Here is a 26756-nt window from a genome sequence, read left to right on the forward strand (position 1 = left end):
TAGTTACATATGTGCAATCATTTATTGAGTTCCTCAAAAAGACTTGTATTCATTCTTATGATTGAGTCATTGAATTACTTGAAGATTAATGTGCCAGCCTTAGTTGTGCATTTTTAATTTATTCATGCTCATGTTTCATGTTTTTTTCTGTATTTCTTGCCTTTAATTAATATGCATAAATGTTATAACTGATGTTTTAACCCTGCAGTTTAGCAGTGGAGAAATGGGAGTTTGTATATATTTCTCAAATTATTTTTCCATGTGAGGATTAGCCTAACATGCTACATTACTTTAATAGGAATTAAATTTAAGCTTGAAAAGTACAATTTATATCTATTCAGCTGATATAAAAATGTGTTTATTATTTGTTTATAGCTGATATTTTTAAGTGTTAATGAATAATTGTGTTAGGTGAAACTTGAAGATCTGTTTCTCAGTAAAACATTATTACTGCCCTTGTAATGTACAGTGTTGCTATTTCTAGACTAGGCTAAAGAATACAATACATTTGTGAATAAATTTAATTTACTAAGATGTGTCATTTGTTTTATTTCTTAATTACGAGTTCCAGTCTATACTGGAATACACACATAGTATTAACTATACATTTCAGGTGTGCTTTGTAATTTGCTAGTGAAGTTTCCATGGTTATTACATTTTGTAGTTGTACGCAGCTAATGTCGGTGTGTGTGTGTGTTAAATTTTAATGAGCATATATGGCAATATTACACACTTACCAGTCTAGGCAAACTTTGCTCTTTACTTTACAGCTGTGAAGTAAGTGTTAAGTGTGTATAGGAAGGCCAGAACAAGCTTGTTATTACTGAATATTTCTATTTCCAAAAAAGAGCTGTGTATGTAGGTATTTAGATATTTAAAAAAAAAATTCACATTATTATAGCACAGTAGTATGCATTTGATAATTAAGGTGTATAGTTTTAGTAAACGATAAGATATGCATACATTTATGAAAAACTGCAAATCTTTAATAAAAGTTATGTTTGCCATACAACACTAATATGCCATAGTTATCCAAAATGTTCACATTTTTATATACTTGTGATCTTTTACATAGAGATAAGTCTGATTGTATCAATTGTATCCTTATTTTATATACATGTAGTAGATATATAATAAATATGGACTCCAGGGATTTCAAATAATATATTTGAAACTCAAAACATTGTTGCATTTTAAACCATTATTCAGTATGAAAAGATGATAAATGATTAATGTTTCTTCACTCATGAAGCAAATGCAATTGAGTGTATAGTTCACATATTTCTGTAATAGCATATAGCTCCTTGTATTTCTGATTATGAATGTCCTTTCATATTTAAATTTATATAATTTGGGCTATAGTACATTGATAAGCCCTTCATGGTCAATGCACCTGTTGTACGTCTTCATTATATAGGTGGAAATTTTCAAGTTGTGATTGTTTTTTTGTCTAGCTTTAATCATGAATGTTCCCTCATCATGACTGAAATAAGAACAAATAATGTAATTTTTTCTTTGTGTCTATCATTGACATTTTTAAATAATTTAATCCAGACTTTCATATCATAAGGTGGAAGTTGAATAGCTTTTAAAATGTATTTTAAGGTAACAAAATACTTCGTCACCTTTTTTGTTTTTGAAACATAACAGATATAACTCTGACAAATAATTTCAGCAATTTTTTTAAACATAGATACTCAGAAATTGAAAATTAAATTTTCTTTAATTGCAAAAACTTTACAAATTATTTATTTGTGAGTATTGAATGGAATTTTTCTTCAGAAGTTATGATGTTATTCTTCACTTTCAGCTTCTGATTTTACATACTTAGTTTTTGTAACTTCTTTTGTGAAAAATTAATTTTTTGTATACAGGATATCTGAAAAGTCTGAAACTAAGTACTTCAACACATTTTATAGAATGTGTTCCACATGCTGTCCTAGTAATTTGAAACAATTTTGAATTAACAACGGGAATAACTTAACCTTCATATTCTTTGACAGTGCCATAATAAATCATGTGTTCAAAATTAAAAAAGAGCTACAGGTCATCTGTGGTTTAAGACTTTTTGGACACCATGTACAGTAATGGATAAACTTGACAAAGGTTTTTTGTACACCATGCCAAAATATTTTCATCTTTAATAGCTTTTAATTTACAAAGGAAGTATCTAAGTTATGAATTGTAGCAGTGTGAGACACCTACATATGTTTGCACTTATGAACATGTGCATTTGAGTGTGAAGTAATTCTCCATACAACAAAGCAGAATAAAAAAGTTTCACACGTGGAGATAGAGGAACCTATATACATATTACAATGTTGGATTTTAGAATGGAAGGGTGGCTATGAAATTAGGTACCCTTACAGTGTCATTAAATACATTGTTTATCAGATATATTTATAGATGCAATTAAATTTAAAATGTGTGATTTTAATTCCAGTTTATGAATGTTATTAAAATAATAATTATAGCCATTTGAGCTTTAGGTATGATTTAAATTTTGAAAGGAATGCATCTTGATTTCTGAAAAATGTAGTATGTGTATGTAAGTTATATATTTTATAATAGCTTCTTGTATGTGAATTTATTGTTCTTGCTTGTCATAACATTGTCAGGTGTAAAATCTAAGATTTTTATTTTGTTCCAAAACCAATAAATAAGACCAATTTTTATATTAATTTCAACCTTTAGGTACATTTGAATGAAACGAAATATTTCACCTTGACATGATAAGCCTTTACAATAAATATTCTGATGTTTAAAACCTTAATTTTATTGTATGTTGAATATCTGATTTTCTTTTATAGACATTAGACTTCGATCGGGATGGTTTAACAAAGATGAAAAAGGCTGTCAAAGCAATATATAATAGTGGGAATGGTAAGGCAGATATTGATAATTATTATGCACCAACAAACTGTTATAAACTTTATATTATATACTTTTACTTATAGAAGACTGTTGTAAAACGTGCAACATTTTAGAGTTGCTTGAGTGCAGTTTTACTCTGTCTCACAGCTACTTTTAAGCATTTTTGCATAAAATTCCTATAAACAAATGTAATGAAACCACTTTGCTATATTTTTTGTTTTACTTGAGTAAATGTCAATTTTTGTTTTGTGCATGTTATGAAGCATATTACACTATTTACTTTCTCAGGAGAGTTATTTTAAATGCAGTGTGATCTTCATTTATTGAATTTAAAATATGAGAAGAATTTTTAATAAAAATAGAAATGTGGAGACTAGGGTTGAAAGTTTGTGTCAAAAACTTTCCTTATTATTGCCTTTTCAGACAACTATTTGTGTATTATAAAGTACAATATGATATTTGCCTTCTAATTAAAAAAGGTTTTTCAAGTTTAGTTTAAAACCTTATTTATTAAATTCACAAAATATGAATAATGGAAAAGAAGAAGCATAGAAGCAGGTGAAGGCTACAGAAATTTAGGTTGTAAACAATTATCATCCTTATTGTTAATTTTTCAAACAGCTTTGTATTTCACAACTTGTGCAATTTCGGTTTCAGAGGAATATTCTTATCAGTTTTCAGATTATTTTTTTTAGTCAGTGTAAGTCATTGATATCACTGTCTGCCATTGCATGTCTTCACCTAGTTTGTTCCGACAGTACATCACTGGCTACAGTGTATGGAACACAAGTACTCTGAAATTCAAAATAGTCTAATTGAATCAACTTGTTTTGGAAAGTCACCTGTGGTAAAGGTAAATATACAGTAATAAGCATAACACCATACTCTGATATAGATAAAATCTGTGTCTTTGTCAGTGTACTTCTGGGCAGATGACTTGACAACCAGTCCTTTCCAGATTTTCAGTGAAATCCATTAGTGAGATCAGGTATACAAGGTCCAGAGAAGTGCCACAATATTTTGCTGGACTTGGATTAAGATGTTGTGATATTAAATTCATAAAGCCTGACATTTGATATTATGTAGCATCTGGATGAAGTCTGGCTCAACTGCACCTTTAAAAGCCCAAAGAATTGGGTCTGATGCTTTGTTAAAGTGTATGTGTGCCCATTATTGTCACTAGCAATTTAGTTGATCTTGATAAAAGCTCAGTGAATTGTCACACATTTCTCCAACTATAAGATTGAAGAATTTCCTCAACTTTAAGTCAAGTTCATGAAGTTACTAAAATTATTCCAGTTAATGTTCTAAGAGTTCATTTTAATCCAGTGAGTGGTGGACTGGTGATTCCTGATAGACATACATGTTGGATAGATAATGGTCATTGCATGTGGTGATTGACTTTGTTTAATGTGTTTCATGTACATGACACTTGTCTGATTGCATGTCCATAACCTTCTCGCCATGGATCTGGATACATCAGAATCAGCTGTCAACTTATTTCTATGTTTATCTAGTTTTCAACATTTGAAGAACTCTTGTCAGTTTATCAGAATCTTCAGGCACTACCAATAGGTAACAATGAAACATTTATACCAAAACAGCAAATCAACAAATGGTCAAATTTGATGATTAAATGAGGGTGGTATCTTTTCAGAGTAGGTAGCACATTCAAAATGTTCTGAATCTGTCATGTTAATCTTGCAACAAAACACACAAGCTGAGGCATCACAGTTGTATTAACTGAATTTATAACAACACAAAATTTGTAACTGATTATGTTAACTTTTTTAAAGCATACTTTATAAATTGTACATAGTTGATTTTACTTTCTTTTACGTGAAATAGGAAAAGATGGTACTACAACTGATATCTTGTAAATATATGTGAAATGTCTAAATTAATATATCTCTGACTGATATGTTCATATTTCAGCATGGCTCAATTATTTTAATATACTACAAGAATAATTAAAGATGCAACTTTATTTTTAAATATTTTTATAATACTTTTCTGTGGGAAAATTTGTAACTCTAAAATTGGTTGAAATGGATTGAAACTAATATTTTCTTTATATAGTGAGAAATGATATATATATATTTATATATTGTCTTGTTAACTTGACTGGACAAAAATAAAAAAAAATTATTAATACAGCTCATGTAGACAATGAAATCTATCTGTCAAAAGCACTTGAGCGACTAGGAGCCAATGCAAACATTAAAGACCAGGAACATGATATAGGTAAGTGAAGGAATGATTCAGAACTTGTTGTTTTTCATGACTTATCCTGAAAGAAATATTTGAGTTTTAGGATTTTTTTTTATCCCACTTTCTAGAAGCTTTATTCATTGAAGATTTTGTATTGCATTCAGTTATATGTTATCTTACATTTGGATGCCTTATATTGTAGGAACTGGAAATATATTTTTGAGATATATACTATTAGACACATTATATTATTTCTTGTTGAACATCTTTGTTTTTAGTAGAAGAGATAGGTACCATGGTTAACACAAAAAATAATTTATTAGGTTAATCTTTTGATGTTTATTTCTTTGATTTATTTTTTAGAGCAATGATGAAATTTGCTGTCAAGAATATAATTATATTACATAATTAATAATTTGAATGGTGAGCAAAATAAATTGAAGCTGTAAGGTTGTCTTTTTTTGGTTTATTGATTATCCTGGATTATGTATTATTTCTGGAAGATACTGAAGTTTCTTTATTTTGTGAATTTTCTGACTGAGTAATATATGTAGTTTTAGTGATACATTTTTTTGTGTATATGCAGGTGCAGCATTTATAAACTTCTCCATTGTGACCAAAGAGCTTTCACAGTTAATGAAGATTCTGGTAAGGTTATTCATGTACTCAGTGAATATAAGTAGTGCATTTACCAACTTTGGTCATTACATTGTAATTTTAACAGCTTTGTTTTCCTCATGTAATATGAAATAAAAAATGTGTCTGGCTGAAGATATTTTTGAAAGAATTACTCTCTTCTACCTATATATTATTAATGTTTCAAACTGTGATTATTATTTTCTATTTTCTTCTAGATGCAAAATTTGAACAACATCATTATGTTTCCAGTAGACAGTTTGCTCAAAGGAGACCTTCGAGGTGTTAAAGGGGTAAGTCCTAAATTTTTTTTACCCAATGTTTTTAACTAGCTCAGTTAATAAATGCTAAAGGAGGTCTATTGTAATTAATGTTAATCTGCAAATGGTCCAGTCTTTTTTTTCTTACATTTGTAAATTTTACTAACATCAAGATGAATGTTTTTGTGCTTGTTATTGCACTTATTATTCTTTGGATAACTTTAATCTTAGGTATAACTTTTAAAATCTCCAATTATTTCATTTTATTCATATAGACTTGCAGTTGATGTGTTTTTCTAATATTTGGATGCTGTCATGAGTTGTCATTCTACTATATATGATTAATAGGGTGTCTGATCTTTTTATTTCTAATATTAATCTTGATCAGTTTAAGAACCGATTAACATCACATTTTTAATAATAAATTTTATCTTTATCTGAATAAAATGTTATTGATGTTGAATTTTGTTTTAAAAACACATAAATTTTTTATTGAAATGTTAACATTGATCATACTGTGTTGTTTTTTGTAACATTTAGGATTTAAAAAGGCCTTTTGACAAAGCGTGGAGAGATTATGAAGCAAAAATGTAAGTTTTTTGGGTTTGATGTCCTTTGTCATGTTATTTTGCATATTAATATATTTTTAGTGTAGTAATTCCCTTGGCTTTGGATCAGATCTGAAACTTTTTGGTTTGCTGATTGTGCTGAGAGATTAGCCTAATAACATTGACAGTAAGATTTTGTTGTTGTTTTAAGACTGGGATGACTACGTAAACAGTTGTGGTGATGTTAATTATATTAGGTGTCTTTTTGTACATCTTTGTAGCTGATCAGTGTGCAAATTCCTGAGTTCTTCATGATGCTTTTTTATGTGCAAGAACATAAAGTCAAGCTTGTTGGTCCTGCATGCTCTAAGAGTCACTTATATCATAGTATAAAGTTATTTTTCATTATAAAGAAGTGTTGTATAGGTTGTTGTTGTTGTTTTTATAATAATAATTGCAACTGATTCTTCTTTTGCTGCCTTTCATTAGTTTGATTCATACTTTTAAAACCTTAAAGATTGTTTCCAAAAATACTGATCATACAGAAGAGTAAAAACATTGAAATTGGTTTTTTTATTAAAATGCAGAACAATAATATTTATTGAAATATGTTAGTGTCAGAGAAAAGTATTTCTAGTTACGTGATATGTGATCCATAGTACTTCTGAAACAAAAACAAAACAATAACTTCAAATTCAAAGTGACTCAAACTCAGTCAAGGTTGAATACTGTCTTATATTGTAGTGAAGAAGCCTGAGATTCTCTCTGTTTTTATACTGAAAGTTTTTTTTTATGATTCATTTTGATTATTGTTTTTATTTTTTTATTTTTATGCCTTTATTTCATTTCAAGTCACTAACTTGATAGACCTAAGGTTGGATAGTGTCCATAGAATCAAATATTAGTCAGTTGCATTATCCCTGACTGTGTCATAAGCTTTCTGAAAGGTTAAAGGGATAACCTAAAAGAACAATTAACAATTTTTCACCATATGATTTTCCACTCATGTTGATAATATTACTTTACCTAAATCTTTTAACTAAAATTATATTTAGCTTATTTTTATTCAGTAAACAAAGTTATTTTAAACCTCAGGTTATCTTTGATATTAATTTTCTATTTTCTTCATTTTTTTTTTGTTTTGCAGTCATTGTTAATTGTTTGTTGTTAATACTCAATTAAAACATTTTATGAATAAGTTGATGATGCTTGTTTTGACAGGACAAAAATAGAGAAAGAAAAGAAACAACAAGCTAAAGAAGTAGGTCTTATTAGAACAGAAATTTCACCAGCAGAGGTAGGTAGTGATCTTGTTTTGTGTTCAAATGTTGATATCATTGCACTTGTATACTCTTTCAGACTTGTAAGATATTTTTTTGATTTTCTTAAAAGAAAACACTTCATATTCAAAAGAATATAGCTACATATAACTGGTTGTCACTAACTGTATAGTGGGTTGAGTGTGTTGCATTGAAATAATTTTGAATATGCAGATTAGCAACTCTCATGATAACCCAAGCTAATATAAAGTTTTAATGGATGATGTGTATCTGAAATATATTTTGATATTATTTGGAATTTTGTAGTTATGTGATACTACTGACAATTGACTGCTTTTGGAAAACATGTAATGACAGTTTAGTTAAAAGATATTCATACATTCAAATCATAAAAAATGTGTTTAAAGTGAAGACTGAGTTTTCAAGGTGGGAATATTTTTGTACTTAATGGTATTAAAAAAACAATTGGATAAATATCAACTTGGGAAATTGGGACTGCTAAGAAAGAGACCTACAACAAGTTATATTCCATCCATGGTTTATGGAGTTTAGTATTGTTTGAGGTCTCATTATAAGGTTAGTGGCAAAAGTCATTCACATGCCCCAGGTAGCAGAACACAGAATAATCAGTAAGGATCTCCACAAGTGATTCAAGTCATGTTTATGTAAGTAACTTTCACAACTTATCTCTTCGAACTGTCACATACCTTAAACAGCTGAAGAATAAAATAGGTATTCATTCTGTAACCGAGAAAGACATATTTGTCAAGTTAACAAATAGCAGCACCTACAGATTTCTGTGCAATCACTATGTTCAAACAGGTGCTGGGAGACCATTGTCCTCATAAAATAAATATGTTATAGAAAGTTGCAAGAGACAACATGTATTTTGGACATCATAACATTATTATGAAATCATTTGCAAAGAAAACTACACTGCAAGGTTATTGTCAAGATCCATGCTCATCAGGCGGAGCATGGCTAGACATGGCATCACAACACAGACTGTAACAACATGATGAGGCACTAAAGTCATTTTAATATGACATACTTAGTAAGAGATGATTCGGTTTCATTGACACTTGCAAGTATATGGTATTTCGTGTTGCTTAAATTCTTGAACAAAGGTGAAATTGGCAGCAACTGCCTTGTTCAGAGTAATGCTTGGAGAAAGTCTTGGAGGATTAATTTACAAAAATAGCTTTTAAGTAGAAAGGACAGTGTTTTAAAAAGACCTCTGTTCTTGTTTCTTCATCATGACTACTTTGCCTAAATCTATTAAGTAATTCTTTTTTTCTCTTTTTTTTTTCTAAGTTGTGTATCATTTTGTCTTTGAAGTTGGTGACATGCTTATAAGTATTACTGGCTGGTTCTTTAAATATAGAACTTGTTATAGGATAATTTGAAAATGGTTTACTGGATTTTATGCCTTGTAAAGACACACTATTTCTTTAAAAATACCTTGAACAATCTCCATGCATCTTCCAAGACAAAAGTGATGGGCTAAGGCTAAAGGTTAGCTTAGGGTTTGCTGAAAACTACCTGTAATACAGATCATAATCTTATTACTTACCACTTGCAAGCATAAAACATTCAGTTTAACTAATATTGTCAATACACTATGAAGAATATGATGCATTTGACTGTATTTACTCAGTAGCTTGAAAAAAAAGTCAAGGTTACATCAAGGTGTTGGTTGCTGAGTCAAAATATTTTTTTCTTAGAATTGTCTTTCCAAAATTAGGGGGGCATCCTTCACAATGATGTCTTGAAAGGCTTAAAATATGATAATTAATTTTGGTATATGATGGGCTTGTTGATATGATTGTGAGTTTATACTAGAATAATATGGTTCTTGTGTTTCATATTTACAATACTTAGAACTCTGGCATAGGTAAAATCAAATAGCTCCTTTTAATACAGTATTTATAGTATTCACCTTGTATGTTTTCTTTTTATTGCCTTCTTATTAAGATTGAGACGTATCAAAGCATTACATGGAAAAATCTGTTTCCTTATTATACATGCTGGCAGTTAAATAGTTATCTTGCACAAAAAACATTATTTCAAGAGAGGAAAGTGTTTTATCAAATGATTCCTGCATGAACAGGATAATAAGAAGCTACAAAGGATAAAATAAAGGATAAGACCTGCTTTTACTATATTATCAATGTATTGACATGAACCATGAGTAGCTATCTAATGTATTGGCTGAACATGTGACTTTCAGTTTATCCAGCAGAAAGATATGAAAAATCTGCGTAGTAAGTTTCTGTTAAACTGAAACTTTTTAATTTGAAGAAAATGTTCAACTAATCCATTGTAGTGTGTGTTGGGAGGGGTGATCAAGCAAGAATCTCTGATTTAAAACATTGAGTTTGATCAACCCTTCACTCTGTAAAAGAAGTACAGTGAATTGATGGCCATTGATGTAGTTTTCATTGCATATGTCCTGAATAAAGAAGACAGCATGAATAGTATCCTTTGTTTATGTTAATAACATGCTAACGTAGAGTACCAAAATGGGAATTTGAAAATGAAAGACTTACTAGAAGTATGAATTAACTTCAGTATTAACTTATTCATATCATACCAATAAAAAGGAAAAGTGTATGATCAAACTGAAGAAATGTGATGCAATTATGGAATTAAAATGAATGAAAATTTCTAATTCTGTGGGCTTTGCAAGAGTTCAAACATTTTAAATTTTGAGTATGTGACATGTAGAATACTTAACTATCATTGGACCTATGAGACTGAGATTCCATAATACAAGAGCCAATCCTTGTAATTGTTTTCATCATTACTTGTCCTCCATTTAGATCTAACAAGAAAGAAAAATGCAATAAAACTATAAACATAATTAATGCCTGTTTGATAATACTTCTGTTCAGTAAGGAAACTAATATGAATGTACCTTTCTGATAATTGAAGTATTTTATGTCATTTCTAGTCTGTGCCAGTTGAGACATTTTAATCATGTACAGAAGATTATATTAACCTGTAATTAACTGTTTTATAATCTGTTTCTTATGGAATTATGTTACCTGGTTCCTTGAGATATAGTTTACCTAAGAAAAATAACTCAAAAGTACAAACATACAAAAAACAGGTTAACATGCACATCAGTATTTTCTTTTTGGATTTGAAAATAATCTCGCAAGTTCTCTATATTTAACATTATATCTACCTGAACTTTCACCCAAAAACGTGAATAAACATTTAAGAGAAATTCTCAAAATTATGTTTGTGTTGTAGCCAGTTTTTCCTTCAACACAAAACTACATCAGTGTTTTATGAGAAGAACTTTTTATCAGCTAAAAGTAGCATCTTTTGGACGAGATTGATAAAACATGCATTTGGAGACCAGTGTAATTTGCTGCTTCTTTTCTTACTTGTCACCATTCTCTAAGGTGTATTTATATCTGTGTTCAGTTACAGATAAAATGCATTTTCAAGTTGTTTCAAATTAGACACTCTATAACCAGACATATTTATGATCATTATGCTCAGTGTCATATACACTGATTTGCTACAGATAGTTATACGTATCTGCAATACAGCCAATTCTAGAAATGTTTGCATACAACAGAGGTAAAACAAATAAACACAAATGTACAAATATAAAATATTTAGTCATACAATACTATAAGTCTTAATCAACTGGCCAGACTTTAAGCTCAGAGATAGCTGACCGTTTGGACAGAGAACAGTATTCCGTGATGATGAGAAAACTCACCTGTAGAGAAAATTATATATTTAGAAACGGCTTATATGGGTAGAGAAAGTACTAATAAAGGAGCGAACAACGTTTCGATCTTCTTCAGCCATCGTCAGGTTAACAAAGAAAGAAGGGGTTGCTGACCGGTAGCTGACTCAATTACACAACTGCCTTTAAACATGTTGTCAGCTACCAGTCAGTTACCCTTTCTTTCTTTGTGAACCTGACGATGGCTGAAGAAGATTGAAACGTTGTTCGCTCCTTTATTAGTGCTTTCTCTACCCATGCCAGCCATTTTTAAATATACAAGAGAACAGTATTTCTCATGTTAGTATAAGACAACAAAATGAGCAAGTATAATGAAGATATCACTGTTATGGTACACTAAAATCCTTGCATTGGGTTCTCACAATCCTTAGATTATCTATATCAATGATCATTTGTATTATACATCTCCAAGGGAGACAAACCTTCAACTCATAACTTACATAAGTTTGTTTCAGCCTTTGAAGTCAGAGTGACATCACTTCAGGACGAAATGATGCACAAATAAGGTCAAGTGGGTACGAAGGTTATAGAATAATCCTTGTGATATGTAACCCTGGTCCAAGTAAAAGGATTAGTACAAGTTTCAAACCCTTGTACATGTGACTTACAGGGGGGAAGACTAACCACATGCAGAACGTTTAATGAAATTTTGAAAAACTTGCAAGAATATAATTATGTAATCATATACTCTCAAAGTTAAAGTATGGTAAAATTAACAGTTCTTTCAACTGGGATATATGTATAAAATTATGTTAATAATCTATAGGATATTAAAAAGACTACAAAAAGGGGAACTTGTAATGGGAAACTGAAAGAGTTAGGTAGAGGATAACATAAACTTTGTGGTATCTATGTTGCATATAAGTAACCCAAACACATGTAGTCTTGAACAGCTAACCTCAAATCAGTTTAAAAAAAATCTTTTATATTGTAGAAAAGTAAAGCTATTGCTAAATATAAAGGTATATGACCAAAATGTTGAGCATTAACCCTTTCACACAACTACTCCTTTAAACACTTTTCTGTACAACTCACCGAGTTACAATCAATATTTATTAAAACACTTTTATTATCAGTGTATATGAATGAGAATAATATTATGTATGTTATGATTCAAAGTTTGTTTTCTAACTTTTAAGTCCTTTATTTCAAAAGAAACCTTTAAAAAAAACTTCAGATTATGTGACCCACAGGCTATGAAAATTCTCCATTTTGACACTCCATATCTTCAGTAATATAACACCAGTTGTGTAGATGTATGTCTAGACAATAGAAAGTTTACTTAAGCTATTGGCACTTGCAGTTCAGAATTCTCTGACTGAATGCAGTTGAAACAAGTTTGTCAACCCCTGACTGGTGTTATGCCCACTTTCAATAGATTTATTTGAGCTTTATAGCCTATAAGTTGAGATTAAATGTGGCCATTAGAAAGAACTCATTTCATTTTATAATCCAGAAATAATTATTTTGAAATTGGCACACAGGTTTCATCATTGGGTACATGTACCTGCTTGATCAACTGTATCACCTACAGTTGTTTCTTACCTAATTATGTTTTAGTTAGAGAAACAATTAAAGTGTGTTTAGGTCTTACTTTTATATATTAGTTTATTATGTATTAGTTATGTTTTAAAATGCATAACTGAAAGGTTTAAACATTTTTTAAAAATATACATCACAGTTTGTGCCAGTTCTCAAGGCTAAAAATATTCACCTGTGTACAAACATTTTGCAGAAAGGTTTCCACCAGAGATATGGTAGTATGCTTGAAGGCACCATTGAATTGTGTTGAGATGAATAATAAAAGTTAAAGGACAAGAAACAAAATAAGATATTAAAAATTAACTATGTATGAAAAGAAAAATACCTGAAATTATTAATATAACTAAAAGATCTTTAAAGATATTCCACAAAGAAAATAAAAGGTACCTTTTCTGTTTCCTAATTTAAATTATATCACTGAATAGTACATTGGTGAAAACAGATAGACCTAGTGATATGGTGGAGAAAAGTAAAAATAGAATATAAACCTTTACTTTAAAAAACATGTTGGATATTCATATAGGAGGTTCTCTAGATTATGGTAATGAATTATTAAAACTATACATAAAATCAAAATCATCTTGCACTTGAACTATTCAAAGTCTGAGAGCAAGTAACTACTATAAATAAATAACTCGTATTAGAAAGATTTAATTAAAATAATGTGATTCTTCATTTACAAAATATTTATAAACTCTAAAAAAATATCAGGTTTTCTGAGGATATCTTGTATATATGTCCTTCTGTAGTCGAGCAGATATAAAACATTTCTACCAATTGTGAAAGGGTTAACATAAGATGTTATGGAAGAAAAAGTTGTACCTGTTTGATAAATATTGTTATTAGAGTACAAAAAAAAGAAATCCACAACTGCAAATTTGCCATTTTTATTTGTTATATCTCTACTACTTGATCTGACTTTTTGTTCAGATGAGCCTGCTTATTTGTCCCAAATAAATATGAAATGTGTTTCTTTACAAACCTTTATTTAGATAAAATAAAATTCTCAGCTGTGATGATGGGCTTGGCCTTACTTAGCAAAATCTTTGTCAGAATTAATCTATTTGTCTGTACATCACTATATTTTTGTAGCTTATATATTCGAAAGATTTTTTGAATAATAGTCTAACTTTGATAAGTCTTTGGTAAAAGTAGGAATTTAGTAAGAAAAACTTTACATACTGAGTGAATAAAAGACTTAAATTTAGAAAATGTTTATTAAGACTTTATTACTTTACTAATAGTGCGTCTTGAGCCATTGTAAAGCTGAGACTGACTACATCTGTCTAATAAAGAAACATAAATAATTTATATACAGTGCATGGATCTATCTATCCCTGCCAAAAGAGGAAGGTCAGGAAAAAGCAACACATTTAACATTACTTTTACAAAAGCCATACTCTTCATTGAGAAATTCAAGGGTCCTTTGTGTATTCTAGGTAGCTGATGACATGGAAAAGGAAAGACGAGTTTTTCAGCTGCAGATGTGTGAAGTAAGGAAATCAGATATGTTTTTAATTCCACGTGTATTAAAAATTTAAACTTTTTAAGTATGTTTTTACTTACATGTGAAGTTTTGGGTTTTTGTTTTGAATTAAAGTTTCTAAAATCTTTTTGGCTTACGGATGCATAACAAAAGAAATTTGAAAGTGAAAACCTTAAATAAAAATGTCTTTTTCTAGTTAAAGAAAAGTAGTTTTCTTTTACCTGCTGTTTTAACCCTCGTTATTTTTAACATTGTAGACATTTTTAGGTGAAGTATGTTTTTGGAAATAGTAGTGTAATGGTGATGTGAGGATTATAAAATTAACTGGTTACCTTTCCTTTAACAAAAATACTATTTAAGCCAAATTTTAAAAGTAAAAATATCTGAATAGGATTTTTTGTGATCAATAAATTATTTTATTCTGCAGTAATTATTTGCTTTTTTCTTTCAATTAAACAACAAACTGTTCAGTAATGTTTATAAATAATGTTACACGTGTATTTTTGTTACTCATATACCATATTTTAAACCACTACTTTTCCTCCAAATTTGTTATTAGCCTTTGATTCTCAACACTTAGAATTTAATGTTTATATTCATTACTTTCAATGAAATTTTGTATAAATATCTTTAGAGAGTCATACAAATATAGCTTCAGTCTTTACTTTTGTATTTGCTTCTTTTTTCAACCTTTAAACATATATCTTTAAAACTGCTTCCTTTTCCAACTTTTAAGAGAAAATTCGTTATTTTATTTCTAGTACCTTATTAAAGTAAATGAAATCAAAACAAAAAAAGGAGTGGAGCTTCTACAGCATCTGGTTGAATACTATCATGCACAGAATAAGTAAGTGTACAAAATGTTAAAATTTATATTATTACCAAGTAAGAAATAGTTACCATTAGAAAAGCTTTCGTTTTCCTAATAATTACCTGATCTTATTTTAAACCACTCATGTGAAATAGTTATGTGCTTTAATTTAGTTGAAGTGTATCAGTACATTGATTATATTTTAGTTTTGTGTTAAGTATTATCAGAAAAAGTGAGTGGTTATTTCACTATTGTTTCACTTGTTTGTACAGTTACTGTATAGAGGTTCTAGGACAAGAGAATATTTTGACATTCTTTCCATTTCATGGGGCTAAGTCTTCCATGCCATTACAGTCTAAATTTAAACATTATAGTAATGCTTTGCAGATCCCTGTTGACAAGTGAATGAGTCAGGATGAGAATACTTATTTTTTTTTAAATTTCCATACGCTTGTAGCAAGAGCATGTTGAAAGGGTTTTGCTTGAATACACATAATTTTCAAATTTAAGGAACAAAATAACTGTAATGGGAACTACATGCAGTGTCTTAATTTATTTCTTGTAGCATATACTGGTACCGTATGCTAGAAGAAACCAATTTAATGACAATCCATAAATAAACCTCAATAAAAACAATCTTTAATATCATATATTAATTTTCATTGTCATGCCATGGCCCAAGAAACATAGTTGTCAGTAGAGCAGAGACTTTGCATAGATGCTTTACATGTTGGTGGTTGGGCTCTCCAACAAATTGTTGCAAATTGAAATGCTCTCAAAATGCTATAAAGTACATCCTAGATCAGTTCTTCTAAAACTACAGTCTTTCACATTCCAGCTTCATTATTTTTGCTGTATCTATGTACTACCTGTACTGTTATTTACATTCTGTTTTTCTCTAAAAAACTTCAGTGGGTTTTTCATGGTATTTTTTTATGGTTTCTTTCAAAATGGTACTTGAGGTTAGATGGGTTTATACCAGAATTTATCTTAAAATATGACACAATAGAATAGGTTTACTCTCATTGCCTGTCCATGAAAATCCAATTTTAAAATAATTGTTGTCATATTTGTATGATATTTTTGATTCCTTTGCAGCTGGTACTTTTACAATACAAACAAATGGTTCAGGTGATTCGTTAATTTGGCCCTCTTAGCTGTCACCACATTTTGGATTTTTGTACTCACATTTCCATAATAATATCCATCTTTACACTTTAAAAATCCCATTTGTAATCACTGTTCCATGGTGGGTTCGAAAGCAAAAATAACAAAACATAGTACAGACACACAATCCTTGAATGAGAGTTTTCATCTAACACTAACTAATGAATATATTTTTTGGCATGTCATTGCACATGCTCTCTGAATAACGTTTACCTAATAAGTGGACCAGATGGTGTGCATGCCCTCTGAATAATAGCCAATGTATAATTGTCAGCAAATAATATAATAACCTCATTGAAATATATTTTTTCTTTAAATGTTTTTCTAATACACATTAAAATAAATATAACCATTAAAATACAATTGTTGTCCACACACTACATAAATTCACCTTCAGTACCTCCAGAGGTACTCATACCACACTTTGGAAAACACTACCCTCATCATGAGACCAAGACAGGTAAATTTTAAAATAGGAAAGGAAGAGGCTGAACACCCACACTAAATGATACTGGTGCTATGTATCTTCATTTATAAAGTCTTCAGCTGATCTCAAGTGTAAAATAAATGACCATACACCATATAACAGAAAATAGTCCAGATCTACAGTATCAAGAAGACTCAACAAGAATGAAAAGTGTAGAGATGGGAAATGGAAAAGATTAAGTTAAAGGAAAGAGATCTCTTCATTCGTTACATAGGGATTAACAGTGTTTAATCTAAAAATGAAATGTTTTTCCAAGTATTTTCTTTGTGTTACAGTATATGGAGCAAATATGAGTCCAAGAATGGGGGAAGTCAAAGATACAGTGTAAAGGTTTTTAAAATATCTACTTCTTGGTTTTGCAGAATCTTTGTCATCCTGCATCCTTGTAAAATTTGTTTTATAAGCCTAAATTTTATCATTGTTCTGATTGAAAAGGATTTATGCAGTTTCAGTGTGTTTAAGAATATTTGTGTACAATAAAAACTTTTTTTTAACTGTATTAAATTGAAACGGCAATCTGACTTTTATAATAACTGAACAGAAAGTTTCATTTAATGTTACATAATAAGTTTTAAATCTGTTTTAGGTTATTTATATATGCATTTACATTCCTTAATGATGATTTGCTTTTTACATTTAAGGCTGTTGATCATGCCCATGAGACCTAATGTAAACATAATGTCACACACAGTGGCTTTGTTAGCAAAACAAACGCAATATATTCAAGTAAAAACGGGTCTAACTATATTTACCTCATCTGGTATCATGAAAAACTGTTTTTTACTCTTGTACAACAATGTCATAAATCAAGTAAAATACAATAAAGCAAGTTTTTAAAAAAGCCAGGACTGTAGTTGTAGCAGAAGCTGCTCACAAACAGCTTTTTTATCTAGTAGTATATCACCAGGTTTAGTTTTTATCACTTTATAACAATTTTACACACATCTCTACTAAACTGGAATCTACACTGGTTTATACAGAAATTGAAAAGAAAACACAAGCTTTTATTATTCATTATATAACTAGCCTGTGACTTCTTAAAGTTGAGATATGACAGTTGATAAATAGTGGTTGCCTAAAATTGATAGAACTAGATTTGTGTTGAATTTACAAGGTCAGATTATATCTATTTTATTCAAAAACTATTTTGGTTTTCTTCATGGGGACTTTGAGTGTCATATCATGATCTGAAAAAAAAAATCAGGAAATGCACATATGGACTGTGCTGAAATAAGCACAAGATCACAATTTGTAATTTTTTAAAAAGTTTGTAAAAAATTAATGAACAACACTTTGTCTGAATAAATTTAAACTCTGAAGAATTTTGTAAAAAAAGGAAGTGTTTGGAAGAATGACTACAAGTTTATATGTTGTACACTTTTTTAATTCAGTGGTGCGATATTCCCCTCAGGGCAGGATGTGTTCATCTGGAGACTAGAGTTAAACAACTTTCATTTTTAAAATCACTTTACAAGTTATGTACAAAGTGTAAGAGTGATATAGGAAATTAAAATATATTAAGATTAAGTAAACAAATATTTATTTTCCTTTTTCCAGCTTTTTTCAAGATGGACTTAAAACTATTGAACACTTTAGTGGCTACATTAAGGAGTTAGCAACTAAACTACAAAAGATTCGACAGAAACAAGATGAAGAGAGAAAGAAATTAATTGAACTTCGCAACCTTCTACGATGTTCCCCGTCACTGGACGGAAGAGAGGTTAGATTAATTAAGAGTATTAAATTAGCAGAATTGACTGTCAGATAAAGTTGTATATTATTTTGAATTAGTATAAAAGATTTAACTGTATGTTATATGTTTTTATTTTCTAAGTTTGTTCATTTTGTTGTTTCCTCAACTTACAGCAAGTTGGAGCAACACAATCAGGCTATACACTTCATCAGCTTCAGGGAAATAAACACTATGGTTACACTAAAACAGGCTATCTTAACAAGAAATCTGATGGGAAGATGAGGAAGGTGTGGCAAAACGAAATGTGAGACTCGAGATGGCTATCTTTTTATCTACCACTCAGATGTAAGCACATTACATTGTTACAGTAGTAGGGTACTTATTATATTACATTTGTTTGTCTGTCCTTAAAGTCAAATGAGTACAATATATATTTTTTAATGTTGAATTGAACATTTTATATCTTTTATTATTTAGATATTTGACTATATATTTAAAAAGACAAATTTGAACCTTAAAGATGATCAGTCATTCTCCAATCATTGCTTCTGTCAGGTTTTTTTCAATTTATCATAGAAAGAGCTAGACAAATCTCAAATGGAAAAATAAAAATTTGTTTTAACACTTGTCTCATTTTGATACACAGTTGATATTGTAGACTAATGTTAATAAATTGAATTAGTGTGTACAAGTTTCACTTTGTAACTGTTTTTTCTTTATTGTAAAGCTGTATATTTACCAGGTCCAATTACACAAGCAAATTTCTATGTAAATAATTACTTGTATCTTCTTTCTTACAAAATATTTAATTTAATTTTTGAAATATTATCATAAGCACTTTATGTGTTGACATTATTTGCTATATATATACACAAACAGGAGAGGCTTGCATATCTTGGTTAGTATGTGTTGACTGTGAATCTGAGGATTTTTGGTTCATCCTCCATTGCTGTACATAGAAGCTTCACTCCCTGAGGCCATAAGTTTGTTATTCAAATTTTACTATTTAGCCAGGAAGTACTAGCCCAGGAGTTGGTTGTCGATGCTGTTGAGTATTGTCTTCTCTCTAATTCATCAGTTCAAAATTACAAACAGCTATGTAGCCCTTGCATGGCCTTGCACAAAAATTTTAAAATGAACAGGTAACCATGTTTTGCAACAGTTTCTGCATTGTACTTGACCAAACAAAGAAACTTCTTGAGAAGAATATTTTTGTTATCATAACTTGTAGAAAATACAGAATTGCCAACCCAGCTTGTACACAACATAGTTATTTGATATACAAGGTGTATAGCTGAAATAACTCAATTCAGGAATACACAGAGAAGTTATCTGTTTAACATGCATGATACATACCCAAGTTACGTTAATACACAAATGTGATTTCTTGGTACTTGGGCATAAATTTACCACACACACATGCAAGCTATATTTTACCTTCTTTATTTTCAGAACTAAAGTTATCCAAATAAGCTGCTGTGTGCTACTTTGTGTTAAATATATTGTCAAAAAAATTTGTTTAATACAAGAAAAATAAGTGTATTAGAAATAGTAAATACAACAGTAAAGAGTGGTATTCTAGTTAAGTATAAAAAAGTAACAATTTACATAAATACACACACAGAAATGTATATTCTTTATCAGAAATGAAGATTGTAGTTTGTCTTGCTTATTGTAATAGCTTATTAGGAAGAAGAAAAAAGGTTTTTTACTGATTACAAGTGATAAAAATAAATTAAGCTCATATTGCCTGAAAAGAAAATGTTTCACACATTTTTTCTCACTTGAGATCTAATTAGCAAAGAGGAAGAAGTGACAAAAAAGAGAGAAATGGTTTAGAAGTAAAAAATAAAGAAATGCTGAAACATAAAAAAATCAGAACCATTATTGTGTAAGCTGTAAAGAAATAGTGATTTAAAGATAAGTTAAAAATAGGTATCTGTCATGGTGGCACACACTAAAGTTATTGTAATATGTAGAGGTTACATAACTGGTAACATAACTTGATGCCCTTGAATACTCATGAGAATGCCTTGGGAACTCTTATTAAATTTTTTTTTTAAAGTCCTTTCCATAAAAGTAAAATACTTGGAGAACAACAAAAAGAAATCAGACTGAGCCATGGTATAAGCTTTTCAGTATTTTTATTTAAAATCTATAGATATCCTGTCATGTAACAGTAAAGTATGTGTTAAGTTTTTCCAATTCAAATTTGTGTGATCCACGTAAGCAATATTTTACTGAAAATTGTATTTACAAATTGACTTATGTATAAGCTTTTGTGATTGTAACTTGTTACTAAAATATTTTTAATAAATCACAAATGCTGTAACATTCATATATGTTAAATACTTATTTGATGTAAAAATAATTTAAATAAATGCACAAAAAATGCTCTTAGAGTGCTTTGGTCAAAAAGTAAACTGTTTTTAGTGAACAAATACAGTAGTAGTTCACTTCATACTACTCTCCATAACAAGTGATTAACTCTTAAAGGGATAATTTATATGGTTGAATTTCTACAGCAACCATAATTGTGACTTGTGGGTATTACAAATGTATGTGAATAGCTCAGTTTCTTCTTTAGATGTATACTGAAGATTCCATTTTCTCTCATTCCTGCTTTGACAATCATGAATGAGACAAAAGAATTAAAGTTAATATTCCTGTGGGAGCTTCATACCAAATGTGGGTTTTATTGTTTAATTATAAATGACTAATGTTATGTAAAATAGTGTGTTTAAATGATTAAATCACTTTCGTCTTGTGTATCTTATTGTATGTACTTTTGTAGACATTTAACAAAATATATGTGAAATTCAGACAACTTTATGAAATCTATAAAATATTACATTTTTATATGTATCATTCTTTGCAGTACAAATAAAAATAGGGACTGATTTTTTTTTTCAATTTTAATAATTCTCTGCAGGAAACCAAAGCTCCCACCAAACTCAACTTACTTACCTGCCAAGTAAAAGTATGTAAAATGTTATTTCTTTCTTCATTCTGTGGTTGTTGATGTAAGAGATTTATAAGCTAAAATATCTTATTTCACTTTATAGTAAAATTAATATTGTAGCTAGTAGAAAGTGAGTTAACAATGTAACATTTTCTACTATATCTGTTAGGGCTGATAGTATGCAACAATGGTTTGTATGTATGGATGGACAACCATAAGTAGTACAGAGGTTGAGTATGTTATATTAAAATGATTTTGGAGACTAATCTTGACATTATGGTTCAGATCTCCATGATCAGTCATTCTCCAGTCATTGCTTCTGTCATGTGATTATATCAGTGGTTTCCAACCTGTTTGTCCTGTCAAGTTGCTTAGGGTGTCATGACAGTTCATCCAAATGAAGAATAATTAAGAACATAAAAAAACAAACAAACCTGTACATAAAATATTGCATATTGCAGCAGGGGTGTTGTAGGAATCAAAGTAAGTGGGTAAGGGTGCTGTTAGTGAAAAAAAGTTTGAAAACAGCTGCACTCTTTCATTTAGTTATGTCTTAAAATCATCATCACAAAAATTCCTTAATAAGGGGCATCTGGTGCATTTACTGTAGCTTTTATGTAATGTTAAAGTGGTATAAAATATGTTATTTGTACAGTTATCAAGTGGACTTTTCCAGGGGAACTAGTTCTTGTTTTGTAATTGAACTAGTTGTATTAAAATGTAGATGTTGCTATATTATAAATAGCTTAACCATATTAAATCATACCTATTTTGAGCATTAAGTCAAGCTCTATTGTTTCATTCTCTAGCAGCTTGAAGTATGTGATAGTTAAATGAAAGATATGACTGGGAGTCTATTGTATATGGATCCATACCCTTTTGAACACAATTCCATAAAAAGTTGGCATCTCTGTGTGGTACATAGGATGTACAACATTGGTCTTATAGTTAGCAGAGCTCATATAGACCTGCCCCCCCTGCTAGAAACCAGGATTTGATACCCATAGTGGGCAGAGCACAGGCAACCCTTTGTGTAGCTTTGTACTTCACTACAAACAATCACATAGATTCTTTGTAGCCACTCTCCTGATACCTAATTTGTCCCTGGTATGTTATCCATCCATGATCATGACATCTTGGAAATTGTTTACACTCGCTGATCAGTAGGAAATAGCATAAAAGCTGTAACATTATTGAGTTAAACATATGCTTCATTGATTGTCATCATGTACTACCATTTTCTCCAGCTAGATACCACACTTGTACAATTTTCTACATTGATCTTCCTTTCCAAAATATATTGCTGTTAAAAACATGTCACTTTTTCAGAAGGAAATACTTCTTGATTATATTGTGTACTGTTGCTTGAGGCATGTAGGTTTTTTATTTTGTAATTGACCTATGCATTCATGGATTATATTCTATAACAAAATACTTCATTTGGATTACTACTGTTGTGGTGTGACTTATTGAAATTCTCTTTATGAATGGTTTTGGTGCTCTGAGTTGGTCCATATTTTATTGTTTTTCAGTTTTATTAAGTATAATGGATATTCACATCTTGAAAATTTCTAAAGTTGAAAACATCTTTAAGATCTTTATTTCATGCTAGAAAATTCTGTTTTCAGTAGCATTACATTACCTATAAAATGCCAAGCAATATCAAAACATGGTTTTAAAGCATGCTACTCCAAAATAAACTTGCATCATTTGTGGTTTCATATGAGTTGCAGAGTTGCATATTCCAAATTTTGTTAGCATAAATGACTTATTTAATCCTATGTATATATTGTTGCTAAGTGCAGTTACGACAGAAAATGTTCGTACCCCTGTGTCGTGAGTAGTTTTTCCTCAAAACTTAAAAAGTATCACAAGTAGGATAATTAAAGTATAGTATATTATACTAACACATATCTCATAAATTTTATGTAAATTGAACGACAAATAAACTGTTTATAAACAAATAACCAAACATAGGAGGGGCAGAAAGTGTTCGTGCGTCTACTTTAATGGTCAGTTGTGTAGCCTTTCAGGTGAATTACTTGGCGCAATCTCTCCTCATAGCCCTCCATGATCATTTGACAGTACTCGACTGGTATTTTCTTCCATTCTTCCTTACAGAAATCCTCCACAACTCTTGCAAGTTTTTCGGATGATGCTGATGAACCCATGCCAAACGTTTTCAATTGGGTTGAGATCGGGTGACTGCAATGGCCACTCCAGAACGCTTATATGGTTCCTCTGCAACCAGAATTGCACATATATTGATGTGTGCTTAAGTTCATTGTCATGCTGGAAGATCCAACAATGCCCAAGCCGCAAGTTCTGAACATCATTCTTGATATAAGTGCCTAATATATCAACGTACTCTTCTTTTTTCATGTTTATGTTGATGCGGTGAAGGTTGCCTACACCAGAAGAGCTGAAGGAACCCCATAGTATGATTGAGTTGCCTCCGTGTATAACTGCAGGGACGGTGTTCTTTGGAAGATTTCGTTTCCCTTTCTTATGGAAAATATAGCGAACATCATTGTGGCCAAAAAGCTCAATTTTAAGTCTCGTCTGACCAAATAATACTTTTCCAATAGGTAAAGGGTTTATCTATATGCTTTCTTGCACACCTCAATTGTGCTTTTAAATGAACAGGCCTTAAATATGAAGTTCTACGAGGACGGCATGCTTTGAACCCAGAAGAGTGTAACATTGGTGGGGCATCCGGGAATGAGTGAGGTTAGCAGTTGATCCTGTAAGCTTAAACTTGGCAATTTTGCTTTGAACAGTAGATTTCGGCACATTGAGTTGTTTAGCAATACCGGAAATAGACACATGAGACTTGTATGTTACAACAATTCGGTTTTTTAAATCACTGAATAGTTGTTTCCTGTTCGCCATGATGACCAAGCGGATAATTACGGAGACTGCGCTAAATTGCCGGAAGTACATGCTTTGCTGGCTAAATTCCAATAATTATGAACCCAGTGTCTAGTTCTGGAATAGTATAATGTAGTTTATTTGTCAAACTAAACAAAAATGCACAGGAATATCAGTTTTTTTCACATGTTCTGAAATGTACGAACACTTTCTGCTCTTGCTATTTTTGGTTATTTGTTTATAAACAGTTTATTTGTCATTTAACTTACATAAAAATTTATGCAGATGTGTGTTAGTATAATATTTATAATACACTATACTTCTATTATCCTAATCGTGATACTTTTTAAGTTATAAGCAAAAACCACTTTGGAAGTAGGGGTGCAAACACTTTCTGTTGTAACTGTATTTAACATAAACAAAAACCACTTGGGAAGTAGGGGTGCAAACACTTTCTGTTGTAACTGTATTTAACTGGCTCAGCATGGCCAGGTGGTTAAGATGCTCAACTCATAATCTGAGGGTTGCAGGTTTGAATTCCCATTACACCAAACTTGCTTGCCCTTTCAGCTGTGGGGGTGTTATAATGTGACTGCCAATCCAACTATTCATTGGTAAGAGTAGGCCAAGAGTTGGCAGTGGGTGGTGATGACTAGCTGCCTTCCCTCTAGTCTTACACAGCTAAATTGGGGGCAGTTAGTGCAGATAGCCCTCATGTAGCTTTACGTGAAATTAAAAAAAACAACAACAAAGAATTTAACTTAATTTTTTACTGCTTAACAGTAACCTGTCAGTATATATTCAGTGCAAAATGAAAAACATGTATGTTACTTAAGTAATGTAGAAGAAATTATTTGTTTTTGTTATAATGTTAATATAATTTGTTTGATCAGTATAACATATAATTTATGGAATTTTTATAATAAATCAACTCCTCCCTTGGCACCTATAGCTTATTTTTTATTATCTAATCTATTTTATTATTGTCATATTTTGTTATAATTAATTTCAATAAGGAATTGGCACAAGTATTACTTGTTAACAGCAAATATTTGTGTATTATATTGTTAGTTTAATTTGTATATATTGTCAAATTAAAAATATATTTTGGCTTGTTTTTTAATAATGAAGACAGTGGTCGATGAAAAGAAGAGTTTTGACCTTATATCTTGTGAGTATAGTAACTTTACAATAATTATGAGATTAATTTCTTAACCTTTTCTTTTGTGTAAGCATTAATATTTCAAGCTATAGCTTGTGTTAGTCTGTCTTTAAATGTTTGAGATTTAATCCCGTTTTAATACCCCCTTAAATGCAAGTAAAAAAACCTGGTAAACAAAAATATAACGTGCTTAATCTTAAATTTATTAATACAAAAAAATAAATGCAAATAATTTGTTTAAAAGTTGGAAATATTTGATTTGCTTATTAAATAGTTATTCCATATTTTATAGCTGTACTCATAATTCGAATATTTTGACAGTGATAGAAAATTACTACTTCTGAATTTACAAATTTTCATTGAAAAGCATTATAAACTAAAGTGTTTCTAAAACAGATAACAGAACATACCATTTTCAAGCTGAAGATGATGTTGAAATGGATGCGTAAGTTGAAATTAATGTTTTGAAATAGAGTACCTTAAATATATAATATTGGCTTTTTTGTCAGAAAAAGAGTAAGAGTAAATGGTACATACTGAGAATTTGTATGAAATCAAAATAAAGTCTAAAATTAAGTAATTGTGAAGGATTTATTTTAAACTTAAAACTGTCAATTTAAGATTACCAGCAAAACATGTGTTAAAATATTTATAAATGACTGAAATTAGGATGATAAACTAAGAAATTATTCTGTTTTATGTATTTTTTCTTCTAGTTGGATGTCAGTTTTGGTTAACTGTAAAGAGGGAGCGTTACGGAAAGCCTTCGATGACACTGGGCAGCCAAATGGAGACAAACTAAATCACAGCCTTTTAGAGCTTCAACAGAGTATCATTCGGCAAATACAGCGACTGCCAGGCAATGATCGGTGCTGTGATTGTAATTCAACAAAAGGTATGTAATGAGGTATTGAGCCATTTAAGAAATAATTAAAATATGTAATGAAATTTTGAGGGTAACAAATTAATTCTAAGTCAACTATATGTTCTGAAAATA

The 26756-nt window shown here is 30.2% G+C and overlaps 2 protein-coding genes across 2 annotated transcripts in view; one reads left to right on the top strand and one right to left on the bottom strand.

Annotated features, from left to right (window-relative positions):
• The window catches only part of LOC143251759 (serine/threonine-protein kinase OSR1-like), a 17261-nt gene extending 15252 nt beyond the window's left edge, over positions 1-2009 (bottom strand). Inside the window, exon 1 of the mRNA XM_076503002.1 lies at positions 1986-2009. Coding sequence (XP_076359117.1) covers positions 1986-2009 — 24 coding nt within the window. The remainder of the gene's footprint in view (positions 1-1985) is intronic.
• An 805-nt stretch (positions 2010-2814) lies between these two features.
• LOC143253980 (arfGAP with SH3 domain, ANK repeat and PH domain-containing protein-like) overlaps positions 2815-26756 on the top strand; it is a 52979-nt gene continuing 29037 nt past the window's right edge. Inside the window, 15 exon segments of the mRNA XM_076508658.1 lie at positions 2815-2883; positions 5032-5118; positions 5672-5733; positions 5940-6014; positions 6522-6571; positions 7751-7826; positions 14560-14613; positions 15368-15453; positions 18629-18791; positions 18938-19062; positions 19064-19109; positions 21697-21744; positions 25729-25768; positions 26156-26204; positions 26476-26654. Coding sequence (XP_076364773.1) covers positions 2844-2883; positions 5032-5118; positions 5672-5733; positions 5940-6014; positions 6522-6571; positions 7751-7826; positions 14560-14613; positions 15368-15453; positions 18629-18791; positions 18938-19062; positions 19064-19109; positions 21697-21744; positions 25729-25768; positions 26156-26204; positions 26476-26654 — 1180 coding nt within the window. The 5' untranslated portion in view covers positions 2815-2843.

This window comes from Tachypleus tridentatus, chromosome 6, assembly GCF_004210375.1.
Source record: "Tachypleus tridentatus isolate NWPU-2018 chromosome 6, ASM421037v1, whole genome shotgun sequence".
In the NCBI taxonomy this organism is placed as follows: Eukaryota; Metazoa; Arthropoda; class Merostomata; order Xiphosura; family Limulidae; genus Tachypleus; species Tachypleus tridentatus.